Consider the following 15630-nt stretch of genomic DNA (forward strand, 5'->3'; position numbering starts at 1 on the left):
TTTAACATTATCCTGAAGAATTAGTTGATATTGGGTTGAATTCATCCAACCCTCACCTTCAACAAGAACCCCAGGTCCTGAACTACACGCAGCATGATGTGCAGCTCTTCTTCCAGCATGCAAGCTGTTTTTGTTATTTACATTTACAGCATTTATCAGACGACATTATTCAGAGCAACTTACAATCAGTAGTTACAGGGACAGTCCCCACCTGGAGACACTCAGGGTTAAGTGTCTTGCTCAGGGACACAATGGTAGTAAGTGGGATTTGAACCTGGGTCTTCTGGTTCATAGGCGAGTGTGTTACCCTCGCCTATGAACCCTTTATGACCAAAATAACTATGTTTAACCTCTGAGATTTTAGTAGCCTTCGCCTAAAAAAATCGTTTTTCAGGCCTTTTGAGAGATGCCATAATGTCACTAATCAGAGAAGCACAACTTGCAATTTTCCACCGTAAATACCTTTTCTCATGACTGGACGCACCTGTCGAAGTTGGATGAGCTCAAGTAATCAGCATTGAGCAGTTACATGCATGCAAATCAGCTAAATTACAAGGGATCCTGAATTTATACAGTTTTTCACATTTGATTTAATTTCATACAAACTGAATACTCCTTCAGTAAAAACCACCCCCAGAACTCAACTTTTTTGGTGGAAGAAGAGTAAATTATTATGTATGCTGAGAAGGGTTCCCAAACTTTTTCATATGACTGTAATTGTATATATGAATGGAGGTCCTCTCAAAGTCTTCAGAACATTTTTGAACAGAGAGGAACTCCACGGCCCTGATGGTGGTTGGACGCTTGTTTACCACAGACAAGACACAATCTGAGATCACCCAGAGATCACTCAGAGGTCCACATGACTAACTTGACTTTGATATCAAAAAATTGAAGCTTTTTCTCAACGCTGTACATCCACAGCCAGTCACTTTATGTGTCAGTGTGGCTCTTGTTAGACTGACTGGTTTCTTCTCACCAATAACATGTTACATCAGCAGGCTTCCGGAAAGTGGAAAAGTTAAAGCAATGAAACTAAGCTGCTTCATAAGAATAGAAAGTAATTGCCAGTGAGTGTTACAACAATAGTGAGAGAGGGAGACAGACAGAAAGGGAGGGAGGGAGCGTCTCATTGGGATCACCATACATGGAAAGGAAAAAAGGGCTCAGGATGGTTTGAGTCAGATTAAAAAACACTCACTCACACACATGCAACTACATTGGTGCGAAATCTGTGAAATCAAATAAGCGTGTTACTCAGAAAACAACATAAAACCCATGAAACCCTTTACTTGTTAATTTTCTGAGGATATAATGGACATGCACACAGCACAATAAAGCTTTATTTCTGGAAATGCTTCATTATCATGCTATGAATGCAAAATTCTTGATGTCTTTTCCAGCTATCTCAGACACTTTCTCACCCGCTCTAAATTGGTGGAGGGAAAGGGTCTCCACTGGTCGCTGTACATCTGGGTTTACTGACAGATTTCCTGCAGGGCATGCTGTTCATCACTAGTCAAGATGAGTCATGTGTTTTATTTTAGATTGTCATGCAAAGATTTTTTTTTAATCAAATAAGAGTTATAAGTCATAAGAAAGTATAATATTGATCCTGATAACTATTAACAATGCTAGCCATTAGCAACAGCCACTATGACTGAGATTAACAAATATTTGTTAATGTATCCAAAGGAAGACCTAAAGAATTCTATCCTTGGTAATAGTTTTATTAGCAGGGTTGTGACAAAAAAAACAAACAAACAAACATTTCATTTTCTTTATTTCTGGCACATAAAAAAACAGTACAGTGTAGTTTAAAATCAAAAAGGTACCAGTGAAAGAGCTTTATTTCCACAGTACATGGAAATGTCCCTGATGCATTAATTTCCCTTTCAGGCAGTGTCAGCAATTCAACATAAAAAGGAGAAACGGCAGTGTTTGTTGCCCATTTTGAAATACAAGTACTCTATACTTGTATTACAAATAAGTGAACCAATTATTTAAAGTTGTTCTCATTAAAGGTGTATGAAAATATACAATTGAACTAAAATGTCGATAAATTTATGAAACCGGTATATTTTGCTGGTCCCCTCCAGTAAAACAAGGTTTAGAGGGTCCTCATAAACTCAAGACAGAAGAAAAGTTTTCAAATAAATAACAGGATAAAAATGACTGGAATTAATAAAATAAAAATGTAATTCTGAAAAAATTGCAATTCACATTTTTTTTAGCTAATTATTGAAAAAGTGTGAGAATGGCACATCATTTAGCCAAAAATAACATGACATTTGTAGCAAGATATTTATGCATTCGTATGACAATTTCTTCCTTAATATGGCATGTTTTGTTTGTATCAGCTACGCCATCTGATACCTGTCTCTCTGTATTTGAATGAATTGTTTTGTGAAAGAAAATGCAAAATGCACTCTAAGGATGAAACTAAAAAACTAAAAGTTCCATTATAAACAATTTTCACACATTTACAGCAGTGCAAATCTCTAAAATAAATAAGTCTATTACTGATTACATAATTATTCAAGTTTTACAAACAATGACACATTTTTAATATCACATTTTAAAGGTGGAGGGAGGCACAGAAAATCAGAAATATCACTCTCGCAATAGGCCACAATAAATAGTAACTTCATATAAATTGCATCATATGGTTTTAAATTTGTCAAAAAAATTAGAATGGTTTTGACTGTCAAAAATAGATTTAGTGTTACAAATGATAAAATGCGACGAAAAAAATATGTGTAAATTTAAAGGTTTTGGAGAATTTTTAAACAGAAAACAGTAACACTTACAGCCTAAATTATTATAATAATATGATTGAATTATGTGTAGATTTAATGGGGCAGGTTTTTATAAGGCATTAGTAAAGTACTAAAGGCACTGCTGTAGGCAGCGATGGCAAAAAGAATTCTTTGAGGACCTTCATCCTAGACGCATGCACAGAAACACAAACTAACCGTGCACGTGCTGTAAATGTAACTGAACATTTCAAATCTATTAGTGTCTGATTAATTTAAACTTGATTTTAACTATTGATAATACCTAATTATGAAAGGCTATGCAAATAGAGAGCTAAGATCATCCTTCTACCTGTATGTCAGTATTATTAGTCCTGGATCCATGGTTTCTTCTTCGTGAAGTGGGAGGGGGCACGGCTGCTGTCCCCCAAAAGTCCACGCCTAAGGACATAAGGGCAAGCAGGTCCAGTGGGAATATCAGCAAAACCTGAGAAAAAGAACAAACAAGAAAGGGTAAAAAAAATAAATAATTAAAATAATAATACATAATAATACATATATACTGAAAATAAAGTGAAAGGTGTAAAGTGCCTATTGCCTGTAGAACATTCCAGTAGTTAGTTTATAAATGTATAACAGTGTTCAAGAAAAGCAAAGCGACTCAACCTTTCAATCACCACTTCGGGCAGCCCATATGGTTCATACTCAGTGTCATCGTACGCGACAGACATACGGCTCCGGTTACGCCTGATTCGTTCTGCCAGATGAACTGGGTTGGCAGGAATTGGGAAATGATCCAGAGAAAAGCAGCTTGTCACTTCAAACACTTTAAACTGGAGAGAAGGACCGAGACTCAGGCAGAGTCACCCAAATCAACAATATTCTTTATTCCCTTTCTTCTTCTGTCTGGGTGCCTGAGTGACAGAAAATCAGGTTTTGGTGACCAGACTCATAACTTTGAGGTGGCTCTTCTGTTTGGGTTCCAGAAGTCACCACATCTCGAATGATGAACGCTGTCGCCAGCAGGACTTTTAAACTTGGAACGGTCATCAGTGTTGCTAGACCTGAAGCCTCCTGGCAGTGTTTTTGCACAAGACACTTTTTCATCCTGAGATCCGAGTTCATGTGAAGACTCGGTAAAAACTTTGGCTCTGATGATCAATCACTGAAAAACAAAACAGCTTTGGTGTTCAGTTGAGGTGAATTTTGTGCCATGTCCTGAATGTCCCCTGGACAGCTGTAATGTTCACAAGTCTTGTCTCCAGCCATGTCAATATTTGTGCCTCTGCGATTCAGAGGACTCTTCTCATTGTCCTTAGTGTTTAATTCTTTAGCTTCTTTGGTGGTGTTCTTGTCTTCACCTAAAGCACCCTGAGAAAGGAGATTTTTTTTAAATATAAGTAAAAAATGAAAAGATTATCCAAAAGAGACATCAACATTGCATACTTCTTTAGACAACAAAGGATCATCAGAACGGATCGATGTGCAGGAAGCATCTCCTGATTGTGGGTGTTGAGTAGCATCAGGTTGGGTCAGTGTTTCATCTGTTGAGGGTCCATGTGTCTTCAGATCAGAACTCTGAAGGATCACAGACCTGTGAAAATAAAGAGGACCAAGAAAGGATTTAAAGACAATTACAGCCTCATCCTCCATTATTTATTTTCTGAATACATATTCCCATTGTTAAAGTATAATGGAGGAGCTGTGCCTTGGGTGCCTAGTTTCAAATGAAGGGAAGTTACAAGTTTTTGATCGTAAGTAGCCTTCACAGAACAACTCCATATTAAAGCTCATTAACTGAAACATTCAAGCAATAATAGGTGTCCAGGTCAATAACCTGCTACTGTCTGTGGTGCAAGTGAAATACACTACATAAACGTAACGTTTCATATGTCTGACATCACTGTAAACTTTGCTTGCCTTATTTAGCTAATCTCAAGTGTCTGATACTTACACTCAAAAGCTCCTGTAAATACATGATGCATCACTACAATGACAAATTGCCTTCTATTTATCTTTAATAAGTGGACTTGCACCTGTTTGCACCTCCATTGCGTCAGTTTATTCGAGCGGGCAGTCACACAACATGATCTGGTCTTCCCTCATTAGCACTACAGAGCTCCCATCCCCAGAGAGCTGCTCTCCCAGTGACGCAGGGGTCTCCTGAGACGCCGTCCTCCAGAGGGCTATTTCCTCGGCCTGCCTCCGGTTCTCTTCGTTCAGATGCTGCAGTTCGCTCTGCAACAGCCGCAACTACAAAGTACACCATCGACACAAATACGGTGAATAAGACTGTGCCAGTACAGTACATTAAAATTGGACGGAAATGATTTGAAGTACCTGTTCCATTAAAGATATGTTCAGTCCAGAACCTTGTCCAGCTCTAACCTTGTCAAAGTTTTCTACTGATGACCCTGCGACTGTCAGACTCTGCCGGTCTTCTGTTTGAGGTGGACACTACCATCTTTGGCAGTTGGGGTCTTGAGTTTCCAGCCATTTCAGTCTCCATCTCAGGTCTTCATTCTCCCTTATAACCGACTGCATTTCTTTAAAAAGTTGGTCGTTCTGAATCTTCAACTCACAAAGATCTGCAGGTACGGTCTCATAGGCCCTTACATCTTCTGTTAGGTTGCATGAAGCATTGATCTTCAGTGCAGCCTGTTCTGCTTGGATAGTTCCATCCAATAAAAGATCTTCAGCATTTGCATTGGTGCTTATAGTCACTTCATCCTGCAGTAGGTTAGCACTGGTCAAATCTTCATGTAAAACAGATTTTTTTGACTGATCCGATTCTTGTGAAGAAACTTCTGCATTGGCGGAGCCATCGTTCCCGCGCTTGTCCTCTTGAAGATTTTTTGCTTCGAGCTGAGCAATTTTTTCTCTGCAGAGATGAAGTTCTTCGCCCTGCCTCTGGAGGAGATGGTCTCTTTCGTTTAGCTCATGTAGGAGGCCCTCAATATGACAACTCTGGCTCTCAAAGGCCTGAGTAAGCTGCTGGGTCTGACTGGTCACTTGCTTCTGCAGAACGTCCAAGCGGTTTTGGAATGACTTGGCTTTACTTGCCTCTACATCCCTCTCATTTTGCAAAGTTTCACAGAGTTCCTTTAAAATTTCCAGTTCTTGCTGAACTCCAGATCCTGTTGAGTCCTTTAAGTAAGGTCCAGAGGGTTCTTTACACTCAGCAGTTTCAAAATCTGTGATTAGATCTCTCACTGTATGCTCCTGTGAGACTGTAGCATTGAGAATGTTCTCTGCTTGACAGAACCCAATGCGTTTTACAGGAACGAAGATTTCTTCACACAAGGTGGGGACACGAGCCTTTCGTTCTTCACAGTTTAAGGAAACATTTTCCTTCAGGCGTGACTGTAATTCCTCTAACTGCGCCTCAAGATCTGTGACCCTTGCCACCAGATTTTTCTTCTCTTCCTGTTCTTCCTCCATCCCCTTCTCTCGTTCTTGAGTCATCTCTACTTTAAGGGCTTCCAGGCTTTCCATGAGTTGATTCCTGTGCTCTTCCATCTCACGCTCCTTCCTCTCCATCTCCTCCATGTTCTCCTTCAGCCTGTTCAACTCCATCTTCTCCTCTTCCTTGTTCTGTCTATCCTTGTCCAGAGCATCCAATGACTCTTTCAGTCTTCCAGTCTCCAGCTTTTCCTCTTCAAGGAGTTTCTGTTGCTCCTGAGCTTTCTGGCGTAGCTGCTCTGACTGGGAAGCATATTTTCGACTCAACTGTTTTAATTTCGTCCTGGCCTCTGCTTCAGAACGTCTCTGGGCTTCCAGGTCATCCAGGCGACGCTGAAGTTCCAGTTTCATGTCCCGGAGTTCGTCCACGAGCACTGAATTCTCACGTTCAAGGTCAGAAGAACAGGGTTTGACAGTGGTTGATGGATTTCTGTCCTCATCTTCAATAACACACTCTTTGTTTTCTTGTTTCCCAACAACCTGCACCACATGAGAAACAGGATCTTCATCTGGTGGGGCACTTTTACTGTCTACTGCAATGCCAACCTCATCCACTCTCAACTTTGGGCCCCTTCCTTTGGTCTTCAGAGTTTCTTCAGAAGAAAAGAATGTTTGTTCAGTGATGTTTTCAGAGTCCATCCCCTCCCCTGGTTCCCTGTCTGAAGGGAATTTGGGCAAAACATTATCCTCTTTTAGTCTGTCTGATTTAATAGGTCTCTTTTTCTGGACAGACTGTTGGTGAGAAATTTGGTGATTATGCTGTAGAGATCCGGTAAGCATGAACTCAAGCGGAGCTGAAGGTAGAGGAACAGGGCCACGCTCTGGAAAAGTGAAGGAAAGAGAGGAACAATCAGTTACACAAACATGGATATTAAAATAAAGTATGATGGCCACAAAAGTGCACATAATGCCAAATGAGGACCTTGCAGTTCTTTTAGGAGCTTCAGAGCCTCTGCCAACTCTTCTTCAAGTCGTTTAATCTCCTCCTGCCAACTTTTCTCCTTCCTCTTCAACTGCTCCACAGTCACTGCAAGCCCATCTCTCTCCCTGAGCGCCTCCTGCAGTCACATTAAAAATTCGCAACACTTCCAGCCGTCCACTCAATTCTTGCACAATAGAAAAAAAACGAAATTACACAACTCCTTTTTTTGGGTTAATTTACATTTATCGTTTACTTTGGAGGTTTATCTTTGTCACATTATAAAGCTGATCTAGCATTCAGTCGAATAAAATTACTAAACGTTCTTATTCACTGTTCCACAGAACAAGCTAGGGCAGGGCACCAGTCTATGAAAGAATGAATAAACACAAAGGCCAATTCGGTACAGTCTATTTGCACTAGCGATCTTCAAGCCTTATCTTATATTTATTTATATTTAGTTTTTTTATTTTCTCATCTTGTGGTTTATATTGCTTTGGCTTACATCATATCCAAGGTTATGCATAAGTATAAATTAAATCTGTGAACTAGTTAAAGGAAATGGAAGCACGGTACCATTAGCTTGCTCTGGGTCTGAGCATCTCGCTTCTGACTGTCCTGCAGTTGGGACTCAGTGTTCCTGAGTTTCTGGTTCAGGTTCTCCAGGTCCCTTTCTAAAGCCTGCTTCTGCAGTGACAGCTGTAGAGGAACAGACAGACAGGCTAAGACACCTAAAAAGTGAATGGTGAAAGAGTGGAGGTATCAGAGAAGAACATAAAGCTAGAACAATGTTGCGCACAGCAAACCAGAAAATGATTCGAAAATCTTGTTGATTAGACATGCAGCATGTCAGATGATTCCTAGCGGCCACCATGGCATTTAATGGCATAATGACATACCTGAAGAGTTGTGAGAACCTTTTTTGTTTTCATGTTAAAACATAAAAAAAATGTAACAATAAAAATGAAAATAGCCTTAACACAAAACATGCCCTGCAAACTGCACCAGCAAATTATATGTACAGATAAATTTTAGCTACTTCTAATTCTTTTTTAGTCCAAAATCATCTGAAAATAAAATACGTTTTCAAACACCATTATAGTATTATTAATCCAATCAAAGCAAGGGAAAGTGAGTATTCCCAGAGGAGAAAAAAACATGGAATCTGCTTATCTAAATGACATTCCTCAGATACTTTATGCACTGTGAACCAAGGTCAGACTGGAGAGCTCTTCAGGTTTTTTTCCCCCAATGTAGGCTATTCTCTATAGCATACATTGAAAAAACCTGAAGAGCTCTCTTGGAGCTACAACTTGAGTTTAATGTATAAATCATATAACAGAAGTTTTATGATTTATGATAGAAGAAGGGTCACGGAAAGTAATAACTCAACAGCCGTTTCTGCTGAAACATTTGATATATGCATTTGTCTAATATGTTAATGCGCACACAGCATGCCTACATGTGCTTCCCAGGTGGCACAAACAGGAGTCAGACAAACAAGAAATTAATTTGGATGTACTGTACACATGATTACAAAACACATTTCCTACCTATAGCTGCATTTCTGTTGATCTGAGTACATGTTTATACGTGCAATGGAAAGAGAAAACAGTGAAACAGTTGAGGAAGCACAAGTAACTTGACAAATAGCACTAACCTTCACAGCTTAAATCGCCACTGTGTGAAACCAAGGATGAGGAGGAGAAAAGAGACAGACATGAGAAAAGTGCGAGACAGCAATGGTCTCAGAGAAGGAGGAGGGATGTTAGTTTGATAGCCTACTAGAACACACTTGGGGGAATAAAAGCAGGAAAAGGAACCAGAAAAGAGGACAGATAAAAGAGAAATTTAGAAAAAAATTAAATATGTGCATACCTTGTCAAATTGTGACTGCAGTGTGTTGTACTGTGTTCTGGCCTGCTGGATCTCCTGGTTAAGTTTAAAACTCTCCTGCTGGTGAAGCCGGTCCACAGCCTGACGTTCTTTCTGTAGCTCCTGCACCTCCTACACATGATCCGTATCCGTTAGCATACCATTACCATACAATAACAGCTATGTACTGGCACGCGACTATAACCATTTAAATTATGCATTTTCAGGCATTGCCTCAAATGCTGAAGTGACAACGTTATATGTAGAGGTTAATGCTGTCCGATTAATTAGTATGTATATTGACTACCCAATATAGCAATGTACGAAAATACACATTTATTGTACATATGTACATAAATTATGTACATATTTATTGTCATGGAGAAGAATCAATTAGTTGTTCGACATCCAGGCTACTTACTCTTTGGTGCTCTCTCTCCATTTCCCTCCGCCGCTGCTCTGCTGTACAGCGGCTGGATTCGGCATTCTGTCTCTGGCATTTCAGCTCCTCTTGTAGCTGCTTCACTCGCTGGTCTGACAGTTGTAACTTAACATAAACAGTCATAATTCAACTTAAAGCACCATTAATATTAGATACTTGCGTTGTTTAAATGCCCTGTTTTATGTTATCTAATAAAATAAAATCACGAGCCTTACCCGGTCTCTCTCTTGGCTCAGGCTGGTGTTGGCTCTGCCCAGCTCATCTCTGGTGCGGTTCAGAGATTGATCTCTGGAGGCAAGCTCCCTTCGAACGTCACTCAGACGACCCTCAACGTCCCGAAAGCGCTCAGATTCAGCTTGCACGTCCTTTTCCAGGGTCTGTACCCTTGTCTGAAGTGTCCGATTAGCTGATTTTAGGGCTGAAATTCATAATAATATGAAACATGAACACAGATTTGTTTTGTGTGTGTGTGAGATGTAAAACAGATTTATATAATTTCAGAAGGGATTCAGAGATTTCTAAATTTATTGATATCCATCACAGGTATGTAGCAGCATGGTGGTGCAGTGGATGGAGTATTTGGCTCACCAATAAGAATAGGAGGAATAATTTTTTTTTTGCATTAGCTACATTTTATAAAAGTTACTTAAATTATCATAATGCAGTGATCTGATGACTGTGAACTCCAGCAGGGTCATTTCCTGGTTCTGAGTGAGCAATGTTGTGTTCTGCTGACACTGGGGACGGAATGTCACGTGACTGAGCCAACTGGGACACAATGGCACATATTCATGCTTTCCAAACATCACTGAATAAACAGAAGTGAGTATCAGTCGAAGCCGAGCTGATGGGGATTCTAAACACGTTGGCCAGCCCGAACATAATCGCATGGCAGCTGTCCTGCACTCAGAAAGTGACCACTGACCAAGGGATTTAAAATCTCAAACACGAACTGTACCCAAACAGCTGAACTACAAACACACGGGGTGGAGCTGCAGGTCACACGTGTCCCTTTGGCACTGATGGTGTACTGTACAATGACAGAAAATCAAACTTAGAGAACACTGGATGTTTTTTGGGGGGTTTGTTGTGACTACAGGATGTTGTCACTAACTCTTGGCCAACAACCACCCCACTACAAGTTAATGACACCCATGGGAGATACTTAAAACAAACTGTGCATAAACTAACAAAAAATAAAAAAATAAATTAAAAGAAAAGTAGAGCGTTGGGCTTTTTGGTGATGAAACATCTTTCATGTTACATCCTGCCAGTGAGCGTAATCAGCCTTGGGGCTGATGCGACAGTTAGTTCTTTGAGTTCTTTGCTAATTCAAGAGCATAAATCAGTACTTCTCTGGCACAAGGCATTCAAACTTGAATCACCAAACCCAGGCAAGATTAGAACCTGTTTAGTGCGCCAGCATCAGCAAAGAATATTTATTGAGAAGGTCTTACCGTTAAGAAAATATTATCTATTGCTGCACTACTCCATTTTTGCAAAGCAGTATTTGCGCTATTTTTACTTTACACCTTCATTATTCATTTCACTAGTTTAGCGCTGTCTGTATTCTTGTTGTTTAGGTTTTGTTTGCCTCACATGACACTCTTGCACTGCCTGCGTCGCATGTTTGCAATTTATGTAACGTTGTTTAAAATGTTGTGTGTAGTAAAGCTCAACTTGAACTTGATTTCAAATTTGGCAAAATCCATAACACAGTTATACTTGTGCACTGACGTCATGTAGTTTTATTGTTGGCCTTTTATATTTATTGATGGCAGTTGGGACAATGAAGAATTCATTGTTCATCTCTGACCCAGCTGTTGCTAAGCAACGTCATTTGGCAGCAGCTGGTCAAATGGCCTTCTTACCGTAAACAGTGCAATAATTTATTGCATGATATTTAAAGAGGTACATGAGAGTGACTATTACCAGCTCAGAACTACCAGTTGTATAATTTGTAAAAGAGACAATATGACACACTGATTATAAAAAGCTTGTTAGTTGACCTCAGAAAGCCTCAGATATTTAAATGTAAAATCAAAAAATAAGAAAAATAGCCTATGGCCTTAACTATTAGTCAAGTGTGGAATGGTGATGGGAATAACAGCGTTACTGGGGAGGGTAAGCTCACTGAAGGCAGAGTTGGGCGGGAGAGACATGGCGATGGTGATCAAAAGTAGCATTTTTACAGTGTAGATACAGTAAGCATGACTTTTGTAGGTAAAGGTAAGAATGTACATGTTAAATATACATTATTCCCTGGAAATAAACTTTATTGGTAACGAGCAATTCAACTCTGATGAAACTCATCTCATCGTCTCATGCTTCATCAAATCTAGTGGACAACAACGTGGAAGTTGACAGCAGCACAAACCCAGGTCCGGCTACGCTAACAAAGGAGGAGGCGGAGCCACGAGGTCCAAATTTTAGGTTACTTTCCCTGGTAAGTGACAAAAATCCGCGCCTTATAAAATTATATAATTTTATAATGCTGTAACTCAGTTACTTTTTGAAAGAAGTAACATGGAAGCACGTTGTAAAGTCGTTCTGGATAAGGGTGTCTGCCAAATGCCTTAAATGTAATGTTAAATGAGAAGGGAGGAGGAAACTGAACTGTGTGATTGGCCAGTAATCCTCACCATCTCGCTCTTTCTTTAAACCTTCTTCTGTTCCAAAACCCTCGGTAGGCTGGTCCCTTGAGACAACATTGCTGACGCAGGGCTGTGATGCTTCCCGCCTTCTGAGGTCCAGTTTGTCATTCCGTTCCCAAGGAAACACAGAGGATGGGGTGAAAGCATCTGCTTGGTGAGCTGACTGGTGGGGAGGTGAGGTTTGGCGGGAGTGCTGGGGTCCCGTGGGTTTGGGGCTGAAGTTGTCAAATTGCAGCTGTTGCTGTGAGGAAGAAAGGGAAAATGTGATTTTTTTTTTTTTTTTTTAAAGTGGGGGAAAAAAGGTGCTGTCAACAGACAGAATAAAACTGAAAAAGAGAACACAGTGTCCAAAATTGTCCTGATAATATTTGTGTGCAGCTGGCAGCCAAACTCACTCTGACAGGCAGCATTCTGCTCTCTCGCCCCCCTCGAGTCATTTTTTTGTCATCAGTGCTGCAATCTGTAGGGTCACAAAGGGTACACGAGGCCACAGTGATTGTTGCCTGGTCACTTATGGACAGACAGACAAACGAACAACACAATATTTGCATAAAGAAAGTGTGTGTGTGTATGTGTGTGTGTGTGCACACCACTGTTTTCCCAGGGTGAAGCCATGTTCCAGCAGGGAGTGGAAAACAACATTGAGTCTCCAGAGACGTTGCCTGACTGGAGTTTTTCCAATTCCTGCTCTAGCCTGCAGAACAGGAGGAGACACGGGGAACATGTGACACACAGAACGTGACCACCAATACCAAAATAAAAAAATTCACAGTAAAGCCACAAAGTGTGTACTGGGTGGTAACACACTCCCCTACGAACCAGAAGACCACAAAGTAACAGGTTCAAACCCCACTACCATTGTGTCCCTGAGCAAGACACTTAACCTTGAGTGTCACCATGGGGACTGTCCCTGTAACTACTGATTGTAAGGCGCTCTGGACAAGGGTGTCAAAATGTACTCATTGCTCTTGAATTGTGTATTTCCTCACCGTTTGACCTGTTGCATTAGTGTGTTCATTTGAGTCCGTGCCGACTCCACCTGTCCCTCCAGGCTGCACACCTGTGCCTGCTTCACCTGCAGCTCCTGGGCGAGTCGCTCTCGTGCCCGAGATTCCGACTGTGCCACATCCTGCACCGCCGCCATTTCCCGCTGCACTGCCACCAGCTTCGCCCGCAGCTCCTCATTCTACATGAAAAATGAAGTGAAGTGATTGTCATTGTGATACACAGCACAGGACACAGTGCACACAACAAAATGTGTCCTCTGCTTTTGACCCATCACCCTTAGTGAGAAGTGGGCAGCCATGACAGGCGCCCGGGGAGCAGTGTGTGGGGACGGTGCTTTGCTCAGTGGCACCTTGGTGGCTCGGGATTCAAACCGGCAACCTTCTGATTACGGAGCCTCTTCCTTAACCACCACTGTCATTGTCATTGTGATACACAGCACAGCACATGCTGCACACTGTGAAACGTGTCCTCTGTATTTAACCCTGTATCACCCTTACTGAGCAGTGAGCAAACATGAAAGGTGCCCAGGGAGCAGTGTGTGAGGAAGGTACCTTGGCGGTTCCAGATTTGAGCAACCTTTTGATCACAAGTCTGTTTCCTTACCGGCTAGGTAACCACTGCCCCTTACAAGCCACTGAGCTTGTACCTTAACTCTCTGTTTGTTCAGTGCAGCGTCTGCGTTGTCCAGCTGCAGCTGCCTCTGCTGTCTCTCCCTTCCCAGACGTTCCTGTTGTCGCTGTAGCTCCTGGACCTTCTGCAGGACCGGACCGCTCAGGCCCGACGTCCAGTCCTCTGCAGCCCAGCTCATGACTGAAGGCCGCAACTCCGCGGAACCTTACGGAACCATACCGGGCAGAGCTAACCCTGCCTGAACAGAAAAAAAAAAGCTCAGTTAAGGCAGCTGCAATGTAGCAGACATGTAGATTATGAGCACTTTAATTCATGCATACTCATTGGTGACCTAGCAGACATGACCGTCACAAGCACTACCCATGCACCATGGTACTGAATAAAACAGATACATATAGTTTTTGACAGACATTCTCAGATCTTCTCTGGATTACGACTAATCTTCTCTGGATTTACGATTAGTCGTAAATATGCAAAAATGCAACAAAAAAAAAAGTCCAATTAATTAGTCCAATTTTTTTTATGAATTGTTGACACTTTTAACATAGTATTAAAAGTAACCTACTAAAATATTTTAGAATCCTAAAGCATGTTCTCAATCATTAGAATTACCATGTGACAGACCACACAGAGGACCTCATTTGCGTTTCCAAAGGGTATCTCTTCCATCACATTAACAACTCAATACTGAAAAAACATAACCAGGCAAAAACAAAATCCACTGAAAACACATACCAGAAAAACCACTTATGCAATGCACAAAGAACCAAGCCCAACTAACTTATATTAGTTCAATTTCCCCCATATTCTTTCCTGTCCCTTGTAACATAATCTATTATCTAGTAATACTCTTCTTTCCACTGCATTCACTGGCACGTTTTTCCCTTCAAAAGATATTTCCCACGCAAAAAAAAAAAAAAAAAAGCCTGGTCACCTCACAGCCATCAACAGCCCCAGGGTTTCAATGGGCGACATAAACACTCTACAAATAACTAGAAAGGGGACGCGCTCTAAAATAATAATACACTAAGAATAACACGCACGTATACGCATTATGCAAATTAGATGGGCTTCTCCCTTATTTATTGCTACGCATTTACCTCCACCGCCGATTTAGCTTATAAACGGAGTGGAAGTGTACAAGCGTGAGTGAGTGGTGTTTGAGCTCTGTAAACACGGCGACGTCGGAGGTTTTATGGGACGATGGGGGACAGGAGTCCAGCTGCCGCCGATTTAGCCGACGAGCTAACAAACGCGCTCCCTGACGAGTTTTCGCCACGGAACACACGCAAATACACACCGCTGGCCGAAATATGACCGCGCTGCTCCGGTTCCTCCTCTCCCTCCTCCTTCTTCTTCTTCTTCTTCTTCTTCTTCTTCTTCTTCTTTCTGCCACACTGCGTGTACTGGCCCCTGTACTGCGGGCGAAGTTCGTAACAAACCTCGCGTCGGCGAAGCGCGCTGACAGAAGCGCGGCTGGGGCGGTGACGTCACTGGGCCGGGAACGCGGACTCGGGAGCGTTCTGGCGCGCCTGGCGGCGACGAGCCGGTACTGCGGCGGCGAAGGCGCGGATTTTCGTCACTTCACCCGTGTGAAATGTAAAATCTAAAACAATAATAGTCTAAAGCTTTTCAAGGCGTCCAGATTTCCAGGAGACATGAATCAAGGAAAAAATATAAAAACTAAAATAACTTGCGAAGGACACATTTATAGAATCTGTGAACTGTGATCTGTGAAGGAAGGAAGAGCAAGACCTGCATCCAGAGCTTCGTTTCCTTAACATCATCAAATAACAATTAAGGATGCCTCTCTTCAAGGGGTATCTACTGGACTATGTTCACCTAACCTCAACATTACAAAAAAAATGTAAGGTAAGGTTCTTT

The 15630-nt window shown here is 41.5% G+C and overlaps 1 protein-coding gene across 1 annotated transcript; it reads right to left on the bottom strand.

The window, feature by feature from the left end:
- Window positions 1–5213: 5213 nt before the first annotated feature.
- On the bottom strand, window positions 5214–15221 carry LOC114775362 (centromere protein F-like). Its single transcript, XM_028966492.1, has 12 exons — window positions 15047–15221; window positions 13763–13984; window positions 13098–13294; window positions 12699–12802; window positions 12504–12568; window positions 12097–12349; window positions 9670–9872; window positions 9434–9559; window positions 9016–9144; window positions 7714–7836; window positions 7141–7276; window positions 5214–7039 (listed from the first exon to the last, which is right to left on the bottom strand). Exons 2-12 carry the CDS (start codon window positions 13922–13924, stop codon window positions 5214–5216), a joined length of 3324 nt encoding a protein of 1107 aa, XP_028822325.1. The 5' UTR covers window positions 13925–13984; window positions 15047–15221.
- Between the last annotated feature and the right edge of the window lie 409 nt (window positions 15222–15630).

The sequence above is a fragment of the Denticeps clupeoides genome, unplaced genomic scaffold (assembly GCF_900700375.1).
Source record: "Denticeps clupeoides unplaced genomic scaffold, fDenClu1.1, whole genome shotgun sequence".
In the NCBI taxonomy this organism is placed as follows: Eukaryota; Metazoa; Chordata; class Actinopteri; order Clupeiformes; family Denticipitidae; genus Denticeps; species Denticeps clupeoides.